A 21,314-nucleotide genomic window follows, 5' to 3' on the forward strand; every position below is an offset into this window, starting at 1 on the left:
TGAGGCTGACAGAACAACAACTATCTTATCAAATCAAAGGTCTGTGAAATTTTACAACAAAAATTGCTGGGAATAATGCCTTCAAGCTACAGCCAAATCATCATTGATGCCATCATAGTTCGATTTCAATCTCGGGTATGCCTCGTTCGTTGCGTGATAAAGCAGTGGCAATTAACATACAAAAAGATCAAACTCTCATCTGCCGACGTGAACCATCATTTCCTTGTATAATAAACAGAGATATTCCCCGGCTGTTGTTCGTCATGAAAAAGAAGTTTCGAACCGACTAATACGCATGTGACAAGTAAGCGATCGTAACGACTCGAATAGAATGAAAATGATAAACGCCGTAAAACCCAGTGAAGCCATAAAATTGGAGAGCGAGGGCGCTGCTTGTATAGTTCAAAATTTACTAGCAAGCCTCGGTCCAGTATGAAAAGAAGTTGTAGAAGAATATAGAAGCGGTTATTCTATCCCGTGTTGCTGTTTGAGGCGTTCTAAATTCTCTTGACGTTCTGCGAGGTCTTCTCTTGAGCGAGCCATCTTCTCTGGCTGATGATAAAGTACTGTGGCACAAAATTTGTTAGCGTTGATATTTGATTTGCAGACTTCACTTTCTTGAATCAACATACCGACAAGGTACCGGTTCTGAAAGTTGAAACCGTTCAGCTTATCGCAAGCCTGTTTCGCATCCATCACGTCCTCATATACCACGAATGCGGTGCCCTTGGTATTATTCGCAATACCTTGACGGATTTGTCTAAAGGTATAGAAGTCAGTATAACGATCTCTGATCAAGAAGTCATGGCAAGACGGTCCAGTCCCGCGGTCACGACGGACAACGTGATGAAGAAATAAGCCTACCTGATTGGACCAAACTTGCCAAAGAGGTCGAAGAGCTCTTCTGCTGTGACGTTGTAGCTATAGCCATATATATCAGTATGAATATCCTCCGCAACAGTGAAATATCATGGTATGAGCGAGCGTCGGGATGGATGCGTCGAAGTATAATATGCAATGTGCTACTTGGCAACAGCGAAGCGGATGATCGATCGACGAGGCTTACCTCAAGTTCTTCACGAAGAGAATACTAAATAAAAAAAAAATGGTCAGTACGAGCGTTCAATCGTTCAATATTGATAAATACTATTCTCCCCGCACTCAGCAACCCCAGGACATGTTGTGACTGTACAGCACGAGGGCCTCGGAGAGCAGTTAGCGGAGAGCGGGTGGAGGACTGACCGGTTTGCTTCAGGAGCGAGCTTCCGGCTCATTCTTGTATGCGGAAAGAGCTGATGAGTTCTGGAATAAGGCTGTAAAATAAGGTGTTTTTGATTGTAGTTGTGGATAACAACGTTGAATGGGCAGAGATGTGAAGCACACGAGAGATTGAGAGAAGGTGGAGGTCTGCCAAGAGTTGCAGGCTGCCGTGATAAGACTAGCGCCAATCGGCCATTGATTGCTCAATTGACGATACAGTGACCCATTGTAGATTAATTATGATAACAAACAATAGGATTAATTGGTATCTATTCCATTTCAGCTCCAACGATTTAATTGCGCCCATTGTCCCCTGCTGAGGGTATTCTGGCTATCGCATCCATTGACTCTCATTGGCTGGCGCCGGGAACATGTAGCTCGCAGTCGGCCAAGAAAGGACTGCCTGCCGCCTACGACCTGCTCCCGCTCCGTCGACCGCGCCTCACCAGACTCCCCTCAGCATCATCCAACTCATCTCGCAACTCAGATAACGACACTCAACCTTCTCATCACTGTCATCTCGAAAGCCGATACCTTCACAACATTTATGGCGCTATTTAGGCATACTCCGCGTTCACCTTGACGTCGTGCTTTCCCGCGGTGACTTGCTGTTTCGGTCGAGCTACGACTCGACTGAACCGCCTCTCATTCCAAACACCTCTGCTTGAACGCCCTTCCACGCCGACCTGACCAGCGCAAAACCTTCCTCATCGTTGATTTTGAGATATTCAACATCCTCAGAGCGCATAATACATTGTGATTTCTTTGTCCGGGGATGACTCTTCACTCTCGCGGATAGCCACTTTCTAATCCGCGAGGTGACGATTCCCCGCTTCATTCCCGCCTACCGCAAGAAACACCAGCAACGTTCTCTTCGCTTCCAACCGCCCTCTCTATCGCAGCGCAGTCGATCGCTGCCTATCCTCTTCATCAATGGCGAGCACATCTTCTTTTTTAAGCCATCCAGGTGGTCGCCCGAGGAAATATCGTACTCCTTCCCCCCCGCGACGCGCTATCGAGCCAATATCTCCTCCCGCCTTCAAATCTGAGCGCCAATCGTTCTGGAACGATCGCAGTGCCTTTTACCCTCGAGACTACAATTCGAATTCATACAATTCGCCAAGTGACCCTACTCGGCGATCAATTGGGGCTAGTCATACTCGTGTCTCCTTTGGTCACCCAAAAGCCGGCCACGGTCATCATCGGGCTAGCTCCAGCATTGAAACCCTTGCGAATATTGCGCTGGCCACAAGTCCAAGGTTCCCCTCTTTATCGTTTGATCCTCCGGGAAACTCAACCCGTACAGAATCTTCCCCTTTATTCCCTCACACCGATGCGGATTCTGAAAGACCTGCTAAACGCGCGCGGTCAGAAAAGGCATCGCCTGCATTCCAACATGTCGACACACGGCCAGCAACTAGTCATGTTACTACGGTACCTGACAGTATGAAGACTGACGCCGAACTCCTCTTAAACTTTGCTCGACCAACTAATTTCGCTTCTCCTCACCAATTTTCGCAACCATCCAATGTCTTCGGCCAACCTTTTAATCAGTTCGCAAATGACCAAAGACTTCCAACGATTAATGGTGCAACTTCGACTTTTCCTGGCTTCATAGCCGACACGCTACCAGGTAGTACTCAGTCCCCCTCGCGCTTACGATCTCACTCAGACGGATCGGCAGCTATTGCGCGTCCACCTGTTCCCGGACTCCGACCAAATACTAGTTCTTCGACATTGCCTGGGGTTGCTTGGCACAACGATGCTTTCCGAAATCATCACAATCTGCAGGATCCTTCAAGTCCTCCGGATGAAATAAACAATATGGCAAGTCCCCCAAAGCGGCGCCCTACTATTACCAGCGATACCGTGAAGACTGTTCCAGAAGCGAAAGAGGAGGAAGTCACACCAGAGGGAAACGCCCCAGCAAATTGTGCAGCGTGTCATTTGGTACGCGTAGATATCAATACCGAAGACCAAGGAGAAGATACGTGGATCAAGTGCGACGGCTGTGAAAGTTGGTATCATATTGTCTGCGCTGGCTTCAAGAATGACCGCGAGGTCCGTACGGTCGACAAGTTTATCTGTCGAAAGTGCCGGCCAATCCATGGTCAGACAACGTTTGTACGCAAATCATCTCGAGCAAGGACTGCTATCGACTATGCCGGTCTAAATCAAGGTCTCGTCAAGAGTTCCACTGATTCTTATGAACATCATTATATTCAACCTATCAAAGATGGCAGGATAAAATTCTTACCCGAGAACTTCCCCCGTATGCGAGCAGAGCTGGTGACTGCTGAATATTTCGAACGAGGTGTCGGTATGACAGAACCCATAGTTATCCCTGCTGCGCTTAACCCTCGTACTTCTATCGATACGTCTGAGCTGGATTCTGTCTTCGATGGTCTTGCGGGCGAAGCATCAACTCAAGAGATGTTTGACGAGATACTTGAGAATCAGCCAGGCGAGCCTGAGATCGTCATTGATTGTGGCCAGGATGTTCTTGACATGGTTGTCCCGCAGGGTCTAACAGTGCGCGCAGTTGCGGAACTCTATGGCCCAGAAGAAAGAGTTGAGGTCATTGACGTCAAATCCCAGCAAGGAGAGGACAAGAGGTGGAATATGCAGAAATGGGCTGATTACTATGAGAGCACTGGAAAGAAGATTGTGCGGAACGTAATTAGCTTGGAAGTGTCGCAAAGTCCTCTGGGCAAATTGATACGTCGACCGAAAATCGTTCGCGATCTCGACCTTCAAGACTCCGTTTGGCCGGAGGAGCTCAAAGCCGCTGGTGATTACCCGAAAGTGCAGTTCTATTGCTTGATGTCAGTTGCAGATTGCTATACAGATTTCCACATCGACTTCGGTGGGTCTTCTGTCTACTACACGATTCTTAAGGGAAAGAAAACTTTCTTCTTCATCCCTCCAAAGGAGAAGCATCTGAAGAAATATGAAGAGTGGTGCAACTCCCCGGCGCAAGATACAACTTTTCTTGGGGACCAAACAAAGGAATGCTACCGAGTCGATTTAGAAGAAGGTGACACCATGCTTATTCCAGCTGGTTGGATTCATGCCGTGTGGACACCAGAGAACAGTCTTGTCATTGGAGGCAATTTCCTTACACGCATGAACTACGGCATGCAGATCAAAGTTGCGAAGATCGAAAAGGATACAAAGGTTCCCCGCAAGTTCAGATATCCCTTCTTTCAAAAGATTCAATGGTACACTGCATTGAAATACCTGAATGATGACCCTGTTCCAGACTCCGTGCTTGACGCCTTCTCTCGTGATGAGCACTATCGATTTTACCGACAATTTCCCATCTACTACGAGTTTGGGGAAAGAGAAAACCGTTCGGTTCTGGGGTCTCCATACTATAATGCTCGCTTTTATTCACAAGCAGAATTGGAAGGGTTGCCTGAACTTTTAAGATACCTTCTACGGACTGCACTCATTGCTGGAGGATATTCGGTTGACGGGGTCACAGCAGAGGCAAGAAACGCCGTCAAACGTTCTATCCCCAAAATGCAGGGAGATCCCATTGAGGTTGCCAAAAAGTTTGCGGTGTGGATAGCGTGGAAACGAGGAAACGAAACTGCAGCTTCATGGACTCGACCTGGTGCCATATCCAGTACCTTTAAAATCGACCAGGTCGAGAAAAGACCTGCTGGGCGTCCGAGTCGTCGATCCGAGCGACATGCGGATGCTCAAAAGATGTATGCTGAAAGGCAGAGTCTTCAACTCGTAGCTGAACAGCCCCAGGAGCCCCAGAATGCGTTCCCAAGCTCAACGCCGCATCCTCCTGATAACGTTTCGCCGGTTCTTCAACCTTTTCCTCAACTTGTTCCTGTGGCTATTACACCTGCTGCTACTGCCCCGTCTATCACTACTCCAACAACCTCTACTCCTGCTATCATGAATCCTATCGTCAAGGAGGAACCAGTTAAGCCTCGAACTACCAACAAGGGCTCCGGCTTAGGACCAAAGCGTGTTGCTTGCGACGCCTGTCGCAGGAGGAGAATACGTTGTCGGCATAAAGATGAGCAAGCTGATGGCTGGTCACTGGGAGTGTCTCCCAACCCGGCTCCTTTAGGCACTATGTTTGATTCTGTCGATCCGCAACGGCAGTCAATTTTAGCACGTGATGCAGCTTCTGTGCTGAATGCGCTGGCTTCTGTTGCCACTGAGACCACTCTTCAAGATGGCAGCGAGCACCTGCCATATAACACTGATGGTTTTCCTAGAGATAACGTTGGCTTTTTGAGTGGAATCTCACAATCTGCATATCCACGTCCGGTGGAGGGATGCGTCAACGGCAACAATGGCGGAAAGAAGGGAAGAAGCAAGGCATGTGATGAATGCCGAAAAAGCAAGGTAAGACCTATGTCCTGGGTTCTGATTCCAATTTTGCTTTGTACTAACGTAAATCAGCGTCGCTGCATTCATGACGAGTACGGCAGAATTGATCCCGTCAAAGCTCAAGAGCGTTCGAAGCCTCGTGCTACGTCGTCTGCAAAACGGCCGAGGCCTAATGAAGAGGGTATCGATCTGGTGACGAATAAGAAGGTCAAGACAGGTGTAACGGCTCCAGTCTCAGATTCCGTCAACTATTTTGAAACAGATCAGGCTATTTCATCTTACCTTCCCGCATCTAGTACACATGTTCTACAGCAGGACCAATACCAACAACAGTACTACATGCATGATCCCGATGGGATATCAACAGTTCAATCTCCTCCAGAAGAAAGATTAGATCAAAAGATTGAAATGGCAGACATCACTTATACCGTTTCGCCCAATCCAAAAATCAACGGGGACGCGAGCGTGGTTTCACTGCAAATGCAGGCTAACCAACAAATGGCCAATCCATTAGCATCTCCGCCTACCTCACTTTTGGGAGAAGCAGAGATTCTTCCTCCGCAGCGCCCAGGCGAGGAACTCCATGGTGGCAGCGTTACTGTCGACGGTGAGCATGAGGCTTTACATACACCAAACTCTAGTTCTCGTCACTCCTCTCGTCAACCACGCCAAGTTGATCGATTTGTCCCGGAACAACAAGCTGGAACAAAATCGAGTACAACAGCGAAACAATCAACGATGACGAGCTCTTCTCGACATCCTACAAAAGCCTCGTCGGTAACATCAAGTCATACAAAGAAATCGTCCTCGCGACCATCTTCATCCCACGCCAAGAAAAGTACCTCACCTAGCGTTGAGAAAAAGTTGGCGCGTCCATCAACAACATCTCCTAACAGCAGCAAGAATGTTAAACGCGAACGAACCAGTTTCACGGCCGATGATACCACAGAAGCGGATGCGGAGAGTCTGAGATTGATCAGAGAACTGCAGGAACAGGACTTTGGTCTTCGACGAAGAGCTGCGCGTGTCTAAGTTGTCTCATTTTCGTTTTCTTGATTATTTCTTTCATTCGATGTTTCCGGATGATTTAATATCACGGCAGGAGTCCAAGTTCATATTATGTACCTTCCACGTTGTCGATGACAGGTTACGAACTTAATATCCCTCTGTATTTCGTTTCGTCTTCATTTTTCTTTCTTCACCGCATTTTCTCGATTTATTTGCTTCCATTATACCAGTCTTTATCCGTTTCTTTTTTCTCCTTCCAACTTCTTGTTTAATATCAGCCAGTCGTTCCATCTATTTTCTGTGTCTCTGTCCCTCTCATACTGTTATTTTTATCTATGGCCTCCGTCGTCATTTTATTTCTTCCTGCGTAATTCCGATGAGTATCTGGTTTGGTGTCTATGGCTTTGGTGTTTGGTACTAGTTCTTTGTTGTATCTAATTATCTCTTGGCATTCAGTTATTAGATCACAATGCTTTATCTTCGTTTCCTTGATTGTCAATCCTTTTAGTGACTGAGTTTAGGACTGCTTGCGTACGTAGTCCTCAATTATGTATTCGACATCCTCATCTTCAGCTTCAAAAAGCTGATTAAAATTCTAATCCACTCTCCTTCGTGCTTAATCAGCTGGTCTGCAAGAGTCGGTTTGCATCCAATCTTGCTAAAGTAACACAGACCTGCTCGGAAGTTCCGGTTCCATGAGAATCTTCAATTGGTTGCCCGCGCTTGGATGAGTAATAGTTCTGCTTTCAGTGGCTGTCTGGGCATCCATTCGTTTGCATATTCACTGCTAGGTTATCTTGGATGGACTATGGCTATGGGCTTGTTAGGGCAAATATCCATATAGTCTAATGGCGGATATTCCGCGAAATAGGAACATTATCCTCCACTTGGGTAGCTACGTTTAGAATCATGGTGGTGTATATCTAGTCCCATATCTGCTTGCAATTTGGATAATCATTTCTTCCAACGAACTTACAAATGAAAATTGAAGGAAATATCGTCGAAATGACTTCATTTGTACTGTCACCCGAGCAAAAACAGGTCAAAAATGAAGCACGTCTCTTCGCACAGAATGTCCTTAGCGAAGCAGCAACAGTCTACTCAAGACTCGATACCCAAGCGGAACGCTTCCATTCCATCCGTCCCTTTTACCGCAAAGCTGTTGCCGCAGGTCAAATCCATGCACAAATCCCAGCTGCCATTGGGGGTACCAGTAAGAATCTGATTGATGTAGCGTTGGCTTTGGAAGAACAGTACCCCGTTGATCCTAGTGTTTCGTTAACTATTGCTGCTACTGGACTGGGTCTTACGCCGTTGATTCTGGGAGGGAATCCGGTGCTGTATAAGAAGTTCTTGTCTCCTTTTTTGACGGGTGAGGGTGAACCATTGGCTAGTCTTGTGCATTCTGAGCCTGGTGGGACGGCGAATTGGTTGGAGAAGGGCGGCAAGGGATTACAGACAGCAGCCTATTGTCAAGATGATGGGACGTGGATTATCAATGGCGAGAAGGTAGTCTCCAAACTAACATAGATTTCCGAACTGTACTAACATGGCACCCAGTTGTGGACTACAAATAGCGCAGGCTGGGATGGAAAAGGCGCTGACCTCCAATGCGTCGTGTGCCGTTACTGTACGAACGATGAACTACTGCCAACTGATACACCAGCATCAGCCGTCGTCGTCTTGCTCGTCACCCGCGAGACTATTGCCCAAAATGATGACTCAGCCTACCAAGTCCTGGCAGAGCCTGAATTAGCCGGCCATCCAGCAGTCTCCGGCCCACACACACGTTTCACAAATTTCAAAGTACCAGGAGAAAATCTCCTCGCAGCGCCGGGAGTCGGTGCAACTCTTATTGAGAATTCCTTCGGCATGTCTGCTGCTCTGGTCGGTGCTATGAGTGCTGGCATTATGCAAACTGTATTCGAAAAGGCACTCAAATTCTCCAAGACTGATACTCGTGGTGGCACTGTGCCAATTGTGCAGCGACAAAGCGTTGCGGATTTACTTATTGACCTCAAGATCAAGCTTGATGCGTCACGTTTACTGACATATAGGGCCTTGGATTATGTGCAGAATGAATCTGTTGATGCAAAGACGGCGTTGGAGGCTTGTCTACAGGCAAAGATATATGGGTCGGATAATGCGGTGGATTGTACAACTGCTGCAATGAAAATTATTGGAATGTATGTTCTCTGGTTTCTTTCTCTTCAAGAAAGACGCGATTTGACCTGACGTTGTTGAATAGTACCTCGTATGCACAAGATAAAGGCTTTGGAAAGATATTAAATGATGCGGTGTGTCTGAGCCTTTTTGATGGAGGAAACGTGGGGGTAAGACGACGACAACTTCAGCAGCTACTTGAGCATGATGATTACGAATCTCGCATAGGCTTTTGAGCTGGTCTCAGTCTATCAGGGTGTCCTCATGTCCGGTTAGGCATCGGAAGAGTTACTCTGGATCATATGTGAAGCCTGTGGACTCCAAATGCATATCGAGCTTAGTGTCACGTAGCAATATCAAGACAAAAATGAGAAGTCAAGTCGAAGCACGACATCAATAGGTATCTTGCAAAATCACGAGGATCGGCTAACCCTAACTCGAGGGCGACAATCTTTCCAAAGCATTCAACACACTTCTTAACTTTGCATTCATCAAATTCAGTGCATTATGAATATCTTCCATACATGCTACCACTTTAAACAAAATAAATCCTTACATCAAGCAGTAAGATGCAGTAGCGAGAATTTCCTAAAACGGAAATTTTTTTGCACGTGACCGGAGTTTGAGTTATCGGGTCGTCGCTGCGCAATCGCACGCGACGTCAAGAAAAGAAATATCCATAAATCAGTAGCTCATCATATGCGATGCCGACGAAGCTATCAACCAACCATTCTCTTAACGTGTCAAAAATATGAATCACACCAGAAACAAAAATGACCGAAAGAGTTCCGAACATGGTCTTTCGACCGGAAAATATTCCGATACGATTCTTCAAAGCATGTCGATGGTGTCGAAGACAAAAGATGCGCTGTGATGCGCGCGATCAAGTCCCGTGTTTTCGCTGTAGATCTGCTGGTCGTAATTGTATACTTGATCCTATTGATTCTGAACCACGAAGGACTAGACGTCGGCAGAAAAGTGCGACTCCAGCACGGTATGATTCTCATGCCTACAAACGCATACAGAGGTTATAGTTACTTATTTCTACAGGAGCCAGTTAGGAGGTTCGCCATTGGACCAGCGAGCTGGATTTCACACTCCGGGATCTGCGGAACAGGATTACTCTTCTCTCGTTACAACACGGGATGCCGGTTTCAACTCTTCGATTGATTCACTGCCGAACTCGGTGGATTTGAGTAGCCTGCAACGGCCTCAAACTGGAGATCAGAGTGGGCCCAAGTCGCAGCAATTAAGTCCCAATGAGATGATTGCGCCGGTGTCTGCGGTGCATTCCATGTCTGTGAATTTGCTGGGCTCGGACAATGTATGCACATCTATCTGTATGAGGCTCATTGGTTGCTGATAGTGAAATCAGATTTTTATGGATTCCTCATCGAAAGGCGATTCGAAAGGTGATATCATCGCGCGTGGCATTGTCAGTGAGGAGAATGCACGTGTTATGTACGAACGGTACGTGTACATAAACACATACTCGGGAACACTTGCTTATTCAAATAGATTTGCTGGTGGGAGCAAAAATTTCCTTCCCCTTTTCGATCCAATCAGGGATACATTCGACTCCATCCGCTCACGCTCTCTGTTCTGTTTTACAGTAATCATCTACCTCGCCAGTCGCGCTGTAGCCGATTTACGCAGTAATACCCACTTGCAGCGAGTTCTGCAAGATGAAGCACATCGCTTAGCTGAGGACAGCTTTTTTGAACGACCTACAAAGCTAGAAACCGTTCAGGGAATGATTTTATTAGCTGCTTACTCTGAAAAGACGTGGTTCTCAATTGCACTCATTCTACGCACTGCTTTGGACTCTGGACTGGAAAAGTCACTAGACACTCTGTTGTCTCAGGAGAATGTACCTCGAAGCTCACTTTCGGCTACTATGGCAGACCGTGAATTAGTATGGCAAACGAGAACTTGGCTAATCAGTTTTACGTTGGAATTGGACGTGGCCTCTGGTACTGGACGCAAATCACGTATTGCTGAAGTGGATGTCACGAAACTTCGTGCATTTCTTGATTATCCGCTTTCTCTACCGGCTGATATGCGTACAGTGAGTATCATAGAGTTGCATCAATTACGAGGTCGGCCATCCATTTGAGGCTGTTGTGCAGTAGCTAACTGGGAGAAGGCCATTCTCGAGTGATCATCGAAAAAACACCAACAATCTCTGATATCATCTCCAGTGAGCTGCCAGCTATCATGTCAAGACTTCAGAACTGGTGGATAACGTGGGATGAGATTCATGATCGTAAGCGCGTCTTTCGAAATTCACATATGAATAATTTACTGAGTCGTCCAGAAAACGGTTTCCATGCAGGAGCATTTCAACGCAGCAGCCTCAAACTCATGCTTCACTACGCCAGGATCTTTGTGTTTTGTATTTCACTGGCACGCATTCAGAGACTACAACCGACTTACGCCAACTCAAACCCGGATACTATGGACCAGAGCGTTATGAATTTATGGCAATCTCTTGTTACTACCATCATGGACCAATTAGCGTATCTCATCAACGAGTCATCATATCGGTATCAAATGACGTGGGCACCGACTTACCCAGCTTTAACAATCGCTTTCGTTAGTAAGTTTGCCAACTCTCCCATTGATTCCTGTCTCGTGTCTAATATCGTATCTAGCGACGTTTGCTCTCCGAGTCGCGCGTTGGTGTCCCAGTCTCATAGATCAATCACTTCTCCTCGAACGAGCGGAGAAAATATGCGACTTCCTAAGACAGCCACCGTATCCAGATATCCACCGCACCGTGTCAATCTTTGTAAATTATGCACGTGCCTTGATCGCCAGTCAACGGCGCCAGGAAAATCACGTAGACATGCCCGAACAACAAGGCGAAGATCGATTATCGCCTACTTCCTACGGCAGTACTAATCTCATAATAAACGCTCCTCCAGTGGAAATGGGCTCGAATCCACATGATGACGAAGGTAATAATCGTGGGCCGACTATGCAGAGCACTACTACCAACAAGGAGTCGAATACGATACCGACATTGAGTAATGATACCCCCAGACCGCCTCTTTCTCGTCTACCGGAAATGATGGAGGTCCCTAATTGGGCTACCATGTCCAATTCTATTGCGGATTCATTTGGGCTTTTCGAGGAAGACCAGAATGATATCTTTGACTTTTTGCATACGATGCCTTCCATACCTCAGTAGTTAGTATCTTATATACTGATGCTACTCGGATATCTTGTGAACAGAAACTCGTTCACGTAGTGAATACAATGAATAGTACTCGTCTGGCCAGGCCCTGAATATAAAACCACTTGGGCCTCAATGCAGTACACAATCTAACTGCAACAGAGGAATCTCTCCTTCAACTGCATTAGCCGTGTGATAACCCACAGGTTGTTGTTCATTGTTCAAAAACGCCTGTCTAGACCCTCGGATTGTGACCGGCGCCGATGGTCGATTTGCCCTAATTTCCGGGCCCGGTACGGCGCCGACTTCCCGGTTCGGAAAGTGATATATCGATCCACAATCTTAGAGTGTAATGTTGTACCCCCATATAGTAATTATGAGGTATTGTACATTGTTGATGGAAGTTCTGGCGCTAGGGATGGTAGATGAGTCAATTTGTTTTCTTGTTTTTCGTTTGCGTCCGGCTTGAATGAAAATTTCTTGATATGTGTATATATAGATCCACTCATTCGCAAATTAAAGCAATTGATACAGTACTTGGTTGGAACCAGGGACCAACACAGTTCTTTCCTTTTTCTCTTTCCTTCTCATTCGTTTTTTAGTTTAGTATAGACAATGGAAAGCAAAAATATAGACTCAGCCATGGCTCAAGCAAATGGTCTTTTCCTTTCAGGTATGATGCCACTCTCATACCTTGATAGGCGTTGTCAATTATACTAAGATCTTTTTGCAACTAGACAAGGGACATGCATTTAACTCAACATCTTCAACCCTGGCAGAATCAGAAAAAGAACCACAAACAGATGAAGGATATACATTGACCAAACTCTCCCAAGATGAAATATTGGTCGAATTCTCAAATCAATCAGCCGCAAACCCTCCCAACTGGACTGCTGTACGCATACCCTGTATTCTGTTCACCACCCCAAAGTTAACGGTCTCTATAGAATAAAAAAGTGTACAATGCCATCGTGGCATTCATCGTCGCAGTCAACAGCGGCATCTCAACAGCCTTACCCAGCAACGCCGTACCCGCCATAATGCAGCAATTCTCCCAATCCGGTTCTGAACTCAAAGTCCTCCCTACGGCTTTATTCTTAGTAGGCTATATTATTGGGTCGATGGTTTTTAGTACTATGAGTGAATCCATAGGACGAAAACCCGTTCTGTTGGGCACGTTTTCAGTATTTGTGTTGGCAACCCTCGCGTGCGCTTTTGCGCCCAGTTGGGGCGCTTTTCTCGCTTTTAGGGCTATTTGTGGTCTTGCGGGTGCTGCGCCGCAGACCGTTGTTGGGGGGTTATATGCGGATATGTTTTTTAATGAGCGGACTCGTGGGCGGGCGATGGTTACGTATATGTCGGTATGTAGAAGTCTTCTGGATTGGCATGTGCATTGTTGACATGAATAGGCTGGGAGTTTTGGGCCAATTCTAGGACCGATTATCTCTGGATGCTCTGTTCAATATGGTTGGAGATGGACGTTTCGGATCAGTCTTATCATGACGGGTACCACCTGGATAGCTCTCCTATTCACATCTGGTATATCCCTTGTATCAAGACTAAAGAACCAACTGCTGATTATGATAGAAACCTTCGGACCAGCCCTATTGAAACAACAAGCATGCAAACTTAGGAAGAAATGGGGAAATCGATACTTTTCCCGCGAAGAACTGTACCCTGACTCGACTTTTACAACGACTCAAATCATCGTCAGACCTATTACGATGCTCTTCACCGAGCCGATCATTCTGTCGACTACACTATACATTGCTATTGCCTACAGCTTAGTGTTTTTCTACTTTCAGGCATATCCCATTATCTTCGAGGGAATCTATGGACTTGACGTCAAATCCGCCTCTCTCACTTATATCCCAAGTAAGCTCTCCCATCAGACTCAACAACATAATACTAATACGTCTAGTCGGCATCGGCGCTTCATCCTCCGGCGTCATAACAATATGCTACGACATGTTTTACGAAAAAGACAAAAAACTCGGCAAACCCTGGACCTCCAGTCCCGAATTACATCGTCTACCTCTCTCATGTTTCTCCGGCCCTTGTCTCACAATTAGTATCTTCTGGCTTGCATGGACCGCAAAATCAAGCATCCACTGGATCGTCCCCGTCGCGTCGGGTCTGGTTTTCGGGTTCGGATACCAAATCGTTTTCACTTCACTACTGACATACGTCACGGACGCGTACAGAATATACTCTGCAAGTGCCCTTGCAGCCTCTGTTGTTGTACGCAGTATTGCGGGTGCGTTTTTACCGTTTACGGCAACCCCGCTCTACGACTCATTGGGGGTTTCGTGGGCGACTTCTGTGCTTGGGTTTGTGAGTTTGGCTTGTTTGCCGATTCCGTTTGTGTTGTTGTATTATGGGGGTGAGATTAGGAGGAATAGTCCGTTTTGTCAGAGGCTTGTTGTTGTTGATGAGATTGAAGGTAGGGAGCAGGTTTGATATGGCATATGATATGATGGATTGCATGATCAATGGATTATACTAGCGTGCATATTTCTTATGTACTTGTTTGTTGCATTTTATATTTCGGAAAAGTGATATTTTTGTTGTGACATTCGGGCGTTCTGGATATTAGCCCTAAGTGTCTTATTTGGGTAATCCTAGTCAATGCTCAAACCAACGCAACAACTCTTGCGTTCTTACCTTTCTGAACCATATTGACGATATAGCCTAGTTTATTACCCAACGTTTAGATATTCTAAATCACGGCGATTCGCGATGTATATACCAGGAGATTTTGATGACTTATTCAATGTCCGGTTACTTATTTTAGAGAGCGGTTAAGATTATGAATAACCCCGCCGATTCGTATACCTAGGTAGCAGGTAGATTTCCTCACTCAAACACCTGGAAACCTATCATTTTACCTGGGTACTTGAGCAGAAAGAACAAAACAAAATGCCGGACCAAAAACGAATCTACTTCATAGGCTCAAACATCAGCCACGCCATCACAAACACAATCCACAACGACGTCGCAGCTACGATCGGCTACACAAACTGGCGTCTTGAAGCAATCGACATCCCCGATGTCACCCACGATGATACTCTCATAAAGGGAAAACTGCATGGACCAAAATTTGCCGGCGCGGTGATTACTATGCCGCACAAATTGGCTATTATTCGTTATTTGGATGATGTTGATGAGATTGTTTCCTTGGTTGGGGCTTGTAATAATATCTATCCCGTCATTGCAGGCACAGAGAGCAAATTGATAGGGACGAATACGGATTGGATCGGGATTAGAGAATGTCTTTTACGACTTGATCGTGAATCCCGGCCAAATAATGCAATCAACGACGAGGAAACAAAATCGGGTTTTATTGTCGGTGCAGGCGGGGCCTCTCGAGCAGCCATTTATGCGCTTACGAGACATTTGAGCGTCGCGAGGATATACATCGTCAATCGTGATATTGACGAAGTGCAGACGCTGGTAAACGATATCAAGACCCGGTATCAGAGTAGGAGGACGCCCATACCGGAAATTATTCATCTACAAACGCCGGAACAAGCGAGAAATATCAACCATTTTCCGTATTATGGCATAGGCACAGTTCCGGATTATCCACCCACGACAGATGAAGAGATCACGGCGCGAGATACGTTACATTCCCTGCTCGCTCGGGGAAATAGCGAGGGTGGAAGGAGGGCTGTATTTCTAGATATGTGCTACAAACCCCGTCAGACGAGGAATCTTGTTGCAGCCAAAATGTATGGGTGGGTGACGGGGGAGGGAGTGGATGTTGTTACGTATCAGTTGAAGGAGCAGTGGAGGCTTTGGGCGGGGGAGGAGGTGAGTGAGAGGATTCCTCTGGAGGAGATGGCGAGACGAGCGAGACAGATTGCAGACCTGTTATGATCTTCTAAAGTATGTCGAAGTTGACATCACGATGTGGGTAATGCCGACGATAATATTAAGCAAATAATCATTCACTGCAGCTCTCTATAAATCTTCAACGATATCATAATCTTCTAGAATCAATCATAAGAATCATGCACCATTCAGAACGATATTGGGGTATAGAAACGAAATAACATCCATCAAATCATCAGTCGGAGAACATCCAAGTCTAGACAAACTACCAAACTCCAAATCCATCAATCATACCTCTGGATTAATACCGTTTGTCATCAACCAATTCGTCCTCCGCTCCATGATGGAACTCAACTCCTCATCTTCCGGCTCTTCGCCCACTCCCACACCAACCCAGCGCTTGGATCGTTTTTCTTCTTCGACAAAATTGCGGATCACGCAGGAACTGGTATATCGTCCTTGACAGACTTTGCGTCGGCCGAGATGTTTGAATCGTGGACCCAGGGGACCGTTGACGTAGTGGTATTGTCCGGCGAAGCGGTATTGGCGTCTGTCGCCTAGTGGGTAGAATTTGTCGCCCCAGTGGCCGTTGAAGAAAAACCATTCTGTTGGTGCTGAGGGGTTGAGATTAGAGGCTCGCAGAACATCACTCAAATAATCATAGGTAAAATAATGCGAGTTGAGTAGCGGGTCCCACAGCGGACCCCGGTCAGTCTGATCATGAAGTAGACCCCACGGAAGAACATATTCATGAATTCCAGGAGTGGCATACATGGCATGTGTACCAGTAGCTGAATAAACAACGGGCTATTCAAGTTAGCTCAGTTCGTATACTATACTAAAGACGAGAAATAACGTACCCGTTTACCCTGCTTCTCAACAGCTTCATAACTGTAAGCCTCGCCAGCGGTATGAGCGCTAAGAAACAAGGCCTTGGGATGGCCCTTGTAGAACCGCACCATGGTGTGCTCCCAGTCACCGACGTGATTTCCAAAACGCACATCAAAGACTGTATTTCCGAGATTGTAGCTGTAGAAGAAGAACCAGAAAGCATCCACGATATCATTGCCTTTGTCAACAACGACCAAAAAGGCAGGAGCGTCGCTGCGTCCTCGGTCCACGCCAGTGGTTTTGATGGGCTTGCCAGTGTATCTCTTGCGCAACTCTTCAACCGTATGTTCAAAATCAAGTATTTCTGACTCTTCCATCTCAACCGAGTGAGCATCTACATCGTCATTCCAGCCCCCGGCATCGTACCATTTTTTTCGATCGTCGCCTTCATTAGAAACTGGGCTGTTACCAGGTGTGTCATCAACAGGTTCTTCAGGATCTGGCGTTCCCGGCTGGGGCGGCACAGGGATATTCCTCTCCCCTCCCAACCAGGCCGGCCGAGTTTCAACATCGTCGCCACTGGTGAGATAAACATGTTTACCCAACTCCCATCTATTAAGTCGATCCAAATCCTGCAGAGTTGGATGGTCCCATTTTGCTTGAACAGGGGTGTAGTTCAATGTCGGAGTAGTGTATACGAGATGCTCCGCAATATCTCCGGGCCAGAAACTCTCGCCTGAGAACAAATGCACCAAAGGCGCATACTCAAACACGTACTCTGGAACCTCACGCAGGACTCTTTCACTGTTGGTCCAGTTCGCAGAAAGATCTTCTGCAAGAGTCCAATCCATCCGCCAGCTATCGTCTTGATAATCAATGGGCATTTGGCCCAGTGTTCTACTGGGAGGCCCATCCTTGCGGGACAGACGTACATGAGCGATACCGCAGAGACCGAAAAACCGACAAAACTTGCGATCCCACCAGGACTTGGATGTGGCCAGCCATTCTGCTTCTTCCAAGTCTTCCTCGGACCAGACGAACAACGACGGTTTGACAGCACGAAGGACACTGCTGATCGACAGGTATGTGATTAAGCTGGCGAGGGTGATAATAATGAATTTCGAGACTGGACGTCGGCGGCCCATGGTTGCGGTGGTGAGTGCAGTGCAGTTTTAGTCCAGCCGGGTTTCTCGGATGTCTTGTACAGTCGTCTTGGAGGGATCCGAGAGTGCTGGGAAGTCTGTCAGCTGTACCGGGCCAGCGGTAAGAGCGACCAGTCGAGGGATGAAGTTCTTCTATTATGAAGCAGTTCACTTGACAGGCATAAAGAGTAGCTATATAATGGGATAAAAATGCGTTTCGCGGTAATAATGGCAAGACAAAGGTTCAGTGCGGTACCGGACCAGCAGGAAGTAAGCGGCAAGCCACCGAGAGGACTATTAGGGTGGCAATCGCATGCTATAGAGGACGAGAGTAGGTGAGATGGAGTGAGAACAGAAGCAGGGGAATGAGCAAGAGGATATAAGAGAGGAAGAGAAGAGAGAAGAGGGAAGAGAGAATGAGAAAGCCAGGAACGCTGCAGGTGAGACCGGCTTGGGCGGGAACAGCCAGCGTGACTCGCTCTGCGGCCAATCAGGGCGGGTGGCGCCCCACGAATCGGCATTCTGGCACCAGGGTGTTCCGCTCGCAGCCGAGTAACACCACTACTTTATTATTATTCAGTCGATGATTACTAACTATTGTATTTTAGCATAATATACAGTCATGCGAGAGATCTCACTATATTGTCCTATTGAGAAGAATGGCTGATCATGGCATCAAGACGCTGTATTCATTACATCATGGTTGACTTCGGTTAGCAATCGATAAAAATTATCGCGATCTTATCGATAAGTGTATAGACTCAGTCTAGTAGACTTTGTAGTAGGGTTGTGATGAGGCTGCGTGTATTGCATGCAATTGTCAATTGGACGTCCGAAATAAGACTGTGTACTTACTAACTCCGTACTCAGTACTATGAAGTCCTTCGTTTCGCATGCCGTTTGAAGATAGCGAATCAGCAGGCTTCATCTTCTCACGGTTGAGGATAGAGGATTCTTATGCGATCTGGGATAAGTCATTCGTTCTCAGGAGGCCAATCCCTTGAAGTCTTCATCTTCACCGACCATCCTCTGTAGTGATGTACTTTCATAATACACTTTCACGATATACTTCCCTATACGTAGTACTACAATTTTGTGGTGAGTCTCGTAATTACCCAAAACGCCAAGCCCGGCCACAAAGCTTAAGTGATCAGCCGAATTGGGTTTAGCGCCGCGTGGTGCAGAAGATTAGCAGGGACGATCTAACGATTACCAGGACAGCACAACTCAGTACGCAAAGTCATGCAGGTCTCAACACCAGACTCTGAATACGAGTATGAATACGATGCCACAGAGACAGAGGTACGCTCTCGATTCTTTGGTCTAAAAAATGACAGCTAACAAACAGACCTTCTACGTCAATATCGATTTAACCTCCTACAATGGACCCCTCCGTGTACCGCGTGGATACGCGTCCTCGACAACAGAGCAGCCCAGCAGGCCCGACGAAGACGCCGAAGAAGCCGCATCACCGCCACAAGACAGGGGAGAAGTAACCGGAAAACGCAAACGGGTCGACGGCAATGAATCCTTACACGATATCGCGACCGATGAAGTCGAGGTTGAAGATGACGATCAGATACAAATCATGGAATTGCATAGCAAGAATCCTTATATTTCTTATCGGAATCATATATTTAGCTGTGAATGGGCGGATATGATTGGGACTGATATGCATTTCGTTCGTCGCGAGGATTCGGAGCCTGATCCGACATATCTCAAGCACGCGGATGGATATTCGTTGATTGCAGCGAATCCCATAAAGATTATTGGGCGACGGGTGCATGTTGCTCGTTCGTCTGTTACTGCCAAACCGAATGAGAAAGAAATTTCCTCCGCGACCTTTGCGCACGATAACAGATCCTCTCAAGTCCGCTTCTTGCAAGAACTTATGGACATCAAACGTGAAAAAGGGGAGACGGATATGGTGCGGATGACGTATGGGTCGAGACGTAACCAGCAATTTGAGGATAGGATAAGCAAATGGGCTCATACGGAAGAACGAGTCAATATGATTCACCAATTGAACCGGGCGGCTCTTGGAGGTGATTCTGAGGCATTGAACAAGCTGGAGGAGTTGTATACTCAGATAGAGCAGACACCGGATTGATGCTACTATCAGATCACCCACGGTTACGATATTTACAAATTACGGCACTTCTCCAGTAACCCAATGAGGAGCTCTTCATGAGCAGATTGATTCAACAGAAAGACAATATATTATCCGCACAGCAGCGACGCAAATTCCATCCCATATCCATGCCAGCTTCCTGTTCGCGACGCCAGTCAAATCGATCTATATTACATATGCACAATATCAACAAACATCAAGTCTCAACAAGACGGGTTCAACGAGGACTCGATGGAAGCCCCACGGGTGACGGCGCGGGGCGGCGGATCTGAAACTGATGGTCTGAAAACTCGACATGCGTCGCGGATGAAGAGGACTTAATGAATGATTTCGGCAGTATGGAAGCCGATGCTTCGAGGGCACGGAATATGTCCTGATGATTCAGGGGTGCAGATGTGGTGGATTTTGTGTTTGGGAATGTTGGTGATTGTGTGGAGAGTTTGCTGAGTTTTGGCATTGTTGATGTCATGTTCTTAGAGTCCGATTGCCTGATGCACGAGGTTGAGGATGTTTGTCGAGTATTCCGTCGTCGATATGCGAAATCGAGATGAGAGAAGAACGGCGGATGAAGTATGGAGTTCGAGCTGCTTCTTCAGCTGCATGTAGGGCCATAATATTAGCCTCGTTTCAAGACATAAAACAGAAAATCCGAGACTAAGAGAAGAAACATGCGACAGGGGATAAATAAATAGCCCGATAGAACAGTACTGACCCTGGATCGTAAGGTGAGCAAAACGTACCTCGGTTAAATTGAGTATGGTTCGGAAGGAGACGCAATCCGGGACTTCCACAGGAATATCTGTAGAGAAAAGGAAAAAGAAGAAGATGAGTTGAAGGATTGACGGAAATCACCGCTAGTATATACCCAGCTCAAACTAACCGACAGATATAGCTAAGATCTGTAGGTAGTGTGATGAATGATAAACACGAGGATGATATAATCGGATACGTCAGTGATCTGGCACGAGTACATACAGTTAGGCTGATAGAAAGAAAGAATAGATTGATCAGAAGAAAAGAAAAGAAAAAGAAAAAATTTCTCAAGTCTATAAGGACGAGACACGTAAGTAGTCTTGGTAACATATAAATTATCCCGAGAGCTTTTATCAGCCTATTTACTCTAACTTACCCCAACCTTTTGTTTATACCCCGGACTGCATGTAGCTAGGCACAGGCTACGAATGACATGTCTTTGCATTGTGTCCGTCTTTTCAGCCCAATACAGTTTGCAAAGACAGCAAAGTACGTACAGTTTATAGCTCTGATTAGTCGCCTTGAACCCTGTTACTGCGAATCGGATATGCGGTAACTTGTAAGTACGGGGTACATCCATGATGTTGGGTAACAAGCGGGAGGTCAACAACCCTAGCGATACATAAAGAAGGCTGCCAATTAGGCCAGACGGAAG

General features: G+C 46.6%; 8 protein-coding genes across 8 annotated transcripts, besides 1 other annotated feature; 6 read left to right on the plus strand and 2 right to left on the minus strand.

Annotated features, from left to right (window-relative positions):
- Nucleotides 1-100: 100 nt before the first annotated feature.
- TSTA_069870 (pre-mRNA branch site protein p14, putative) lies at nucleotides 101-1,374 on the minus strand. The gene is made up of 5 exons (XM_002340919.1): nucleotides 1,243-1,374; nucleotides 1,067-1,090; nucleotides 865-921; nucleotides 633-760; nucleotides 101-566 (listed from the first exon to the last, which is right to left on the minus strand). Exons 1-5 carry the CDS (start codon nucleotides 1,272-1,274, stop codon nucleotides 466-468), a joined length of 342 nt encoding a protein of 113 aa, XP_002340960.1. The 5' UTR covers nucleotides 1,275-1,374; the 3' UTR covers nucleotides 101-465.
- An 819-nt stretch (nucleotides 1,375-2,193) lies between these two features.
- On the plus strand, nucleotides 2,194-7,192 carry TSTA_069880 (PHD finger and JmjC domain protein, putative; the record flags this gene model as incomplete). The annotated part of the gene is made up of 2 exons (XM_002340920.1): nucleotides 2,194-5,634; nucleotides 5,692-7,192. The coding sequence occupies 2 exons, from the start codon at nucleotides 2,194-2,196 to the stop codon at nucleotides 6,649-6,651; spliced, it is 4,401 nt and encodes a 1,466-aa protein (XP_002340961.1). The 3' UTR covers nucleotides 6,652-7,192.
- A 413-nt stretch (nucleotides 7,193-7,605) lies between these two features.
- Nucleotides 7,606-9,144, plus strand: TSTA_069890 (acyl-CoA dehydrogenase, putative; the record flags this gene model as incomplete). Its single annotated transcript, XM_002340921.1, has 3 exons — nucleotides 7,606-8,136; nucleotides 8,188-8,813; nucleotides 8,876-9,144. 3 exons carry the CDS (start codon nucleotides 7,606-7,608, stop codon nucleotides 9,024-9,026), a joined length of 1,308 nt encoding a protein of 435 aa, XP_002340962.1. The 3' UTR covers nucleotides 9,027-9,144.
- Nucleotides 9,145-9,584: 440 nt separating this feature from the next.
- Nucleotides 9,585-11,983, plus strand: TSTA_069900 (C6 transcription factor, putative; the record flags this gene model as incomplete). Its single annotated transcript, XM_002340922.1, has 7 exons — nucleotides 9,585-9,784; nucleotides 9,841-10,114; nucleotides 10,166-10,260; nucleotides 10,309-10,889; nucleotides 10,937-11,056; nucleotides 11,108-11,389; nucleotides 11,445-11,983. 7 exons carry the CDS (start codon nucleotides 9,585-9,587, stop codon nucleotides 11,981-11,983), a joined length of 2,091 nt encoding a protein of 696 aa, XP_002340963.1.
- Nucleotides 11,984-12,610: 627 nt separating this feature from the next.
- TSTA_069910 (MFS multidrug transporter, putative) lies at nucleotides 12,611-14,428 on the plus strand (the record flags this gene model as incomplete). The annotated part of the gene is made up of 6 exons (XM_002340923.1): nucleotides 12,611-12,641; nucleotides 12,670-12,863; nucleotides 12,916-13,329; nucleotides 13,378-13,507; nucleotides 13,556-13,843; nucleotides 13,890-14,428. 6 exons carry the CDS (start codon nucleotides 12,611-12,613, stop codon nucleotides 14,426-14,428), a joined length of 1,596 nt encoding a protein of 531 aa, XP_002340964.1.
- A 459-nt stretch (nucleotides 14,429-14,887) lies between these two features.
- TSTA_069920 (shikimate 5-dehydrogenase, putative) lies at nucleotides 14,888-15,847 on the plus strand (the record flags this gene model as incomplete). Its single annotated transcript, XM_002340924.1, has 2 exons — nucleotides 14,888-15,781; nucleotides 15,806-15,847. 2 exons carry the CDS (start codon nucleotides 14,888-14,890, stop codon nucleotides 15,845-15,847), a joined length of 936 nt encoding a protein of 311 aa, XP_002340965.1.
- Nucleotides 15,848-15,882: 35 nt separating this feature from the next.
- TSTA_069930 (uncharacterized protein) lies at nucleotides 15,883-17,778 on the minus strand (the record flags this gene model as incomplete). The annotated part of the gene is made up of 2 exons (XM_002340925.1): nucleotides 15,883-16,609; nucleotides 16,663-17,778. 2 exons carry the CDS (start codon nucleotides 17,776-17,778, stop codon nucleotides 16,091-16,093), a joined length of 1,635 nt encoding a protein of 544 aa, XP_002340966.1. The 3' UTR covers nucleotides 15,883-16,090.
- Nucleotides 17,779-18,095: 317 nt separating this feature from the next.
- Nucleotides 18,096-18,198: a sequence feature (GA-rich).
- An 808-nt stretch (nucleotides 18,199-19,006) lies between these two features.
- On the plus strand, nucleotides 19,007-20,250 carry TSTA_069940 (uncharacterized protein). Its single transcript, XM_002340926.1, has 2 exons — nucleotides 19,007-19,077; nucleotides 19,124-20,250. The coding sequence occupies exons 1-2, from the start codon at nucleotides 19,018-19,020 to the stop codon at nucleotides 19,883-19,885; spliced, it is 822 nt and encodes a 273-aa protein (XP_002340967.1). The 5' UTR covers nucleotides 19,007-19,017; the 3' UTR covers nucleotides 19,886-20,250.
- The last annotated feature ends 1,064 nt before the right edge of the window (nucleotides 20,251-21,314 follow it).

Source organism: Talaromyces stipitatus, genomic scaffold (assembly GCF_000003125.1).
Source record: "Talaromyces stipitatus ATCC 10500 scf_1105507295523 genomic scaffold, whole genome shotgun sequence".
Classification (NCBI taxonomy): Eukaryota; Fungi; Ascomycota; class Eurotiomycetes; order Eurotiales; family Trichocomaceae; genus Talaromyces; species Talaromyces stipitatus.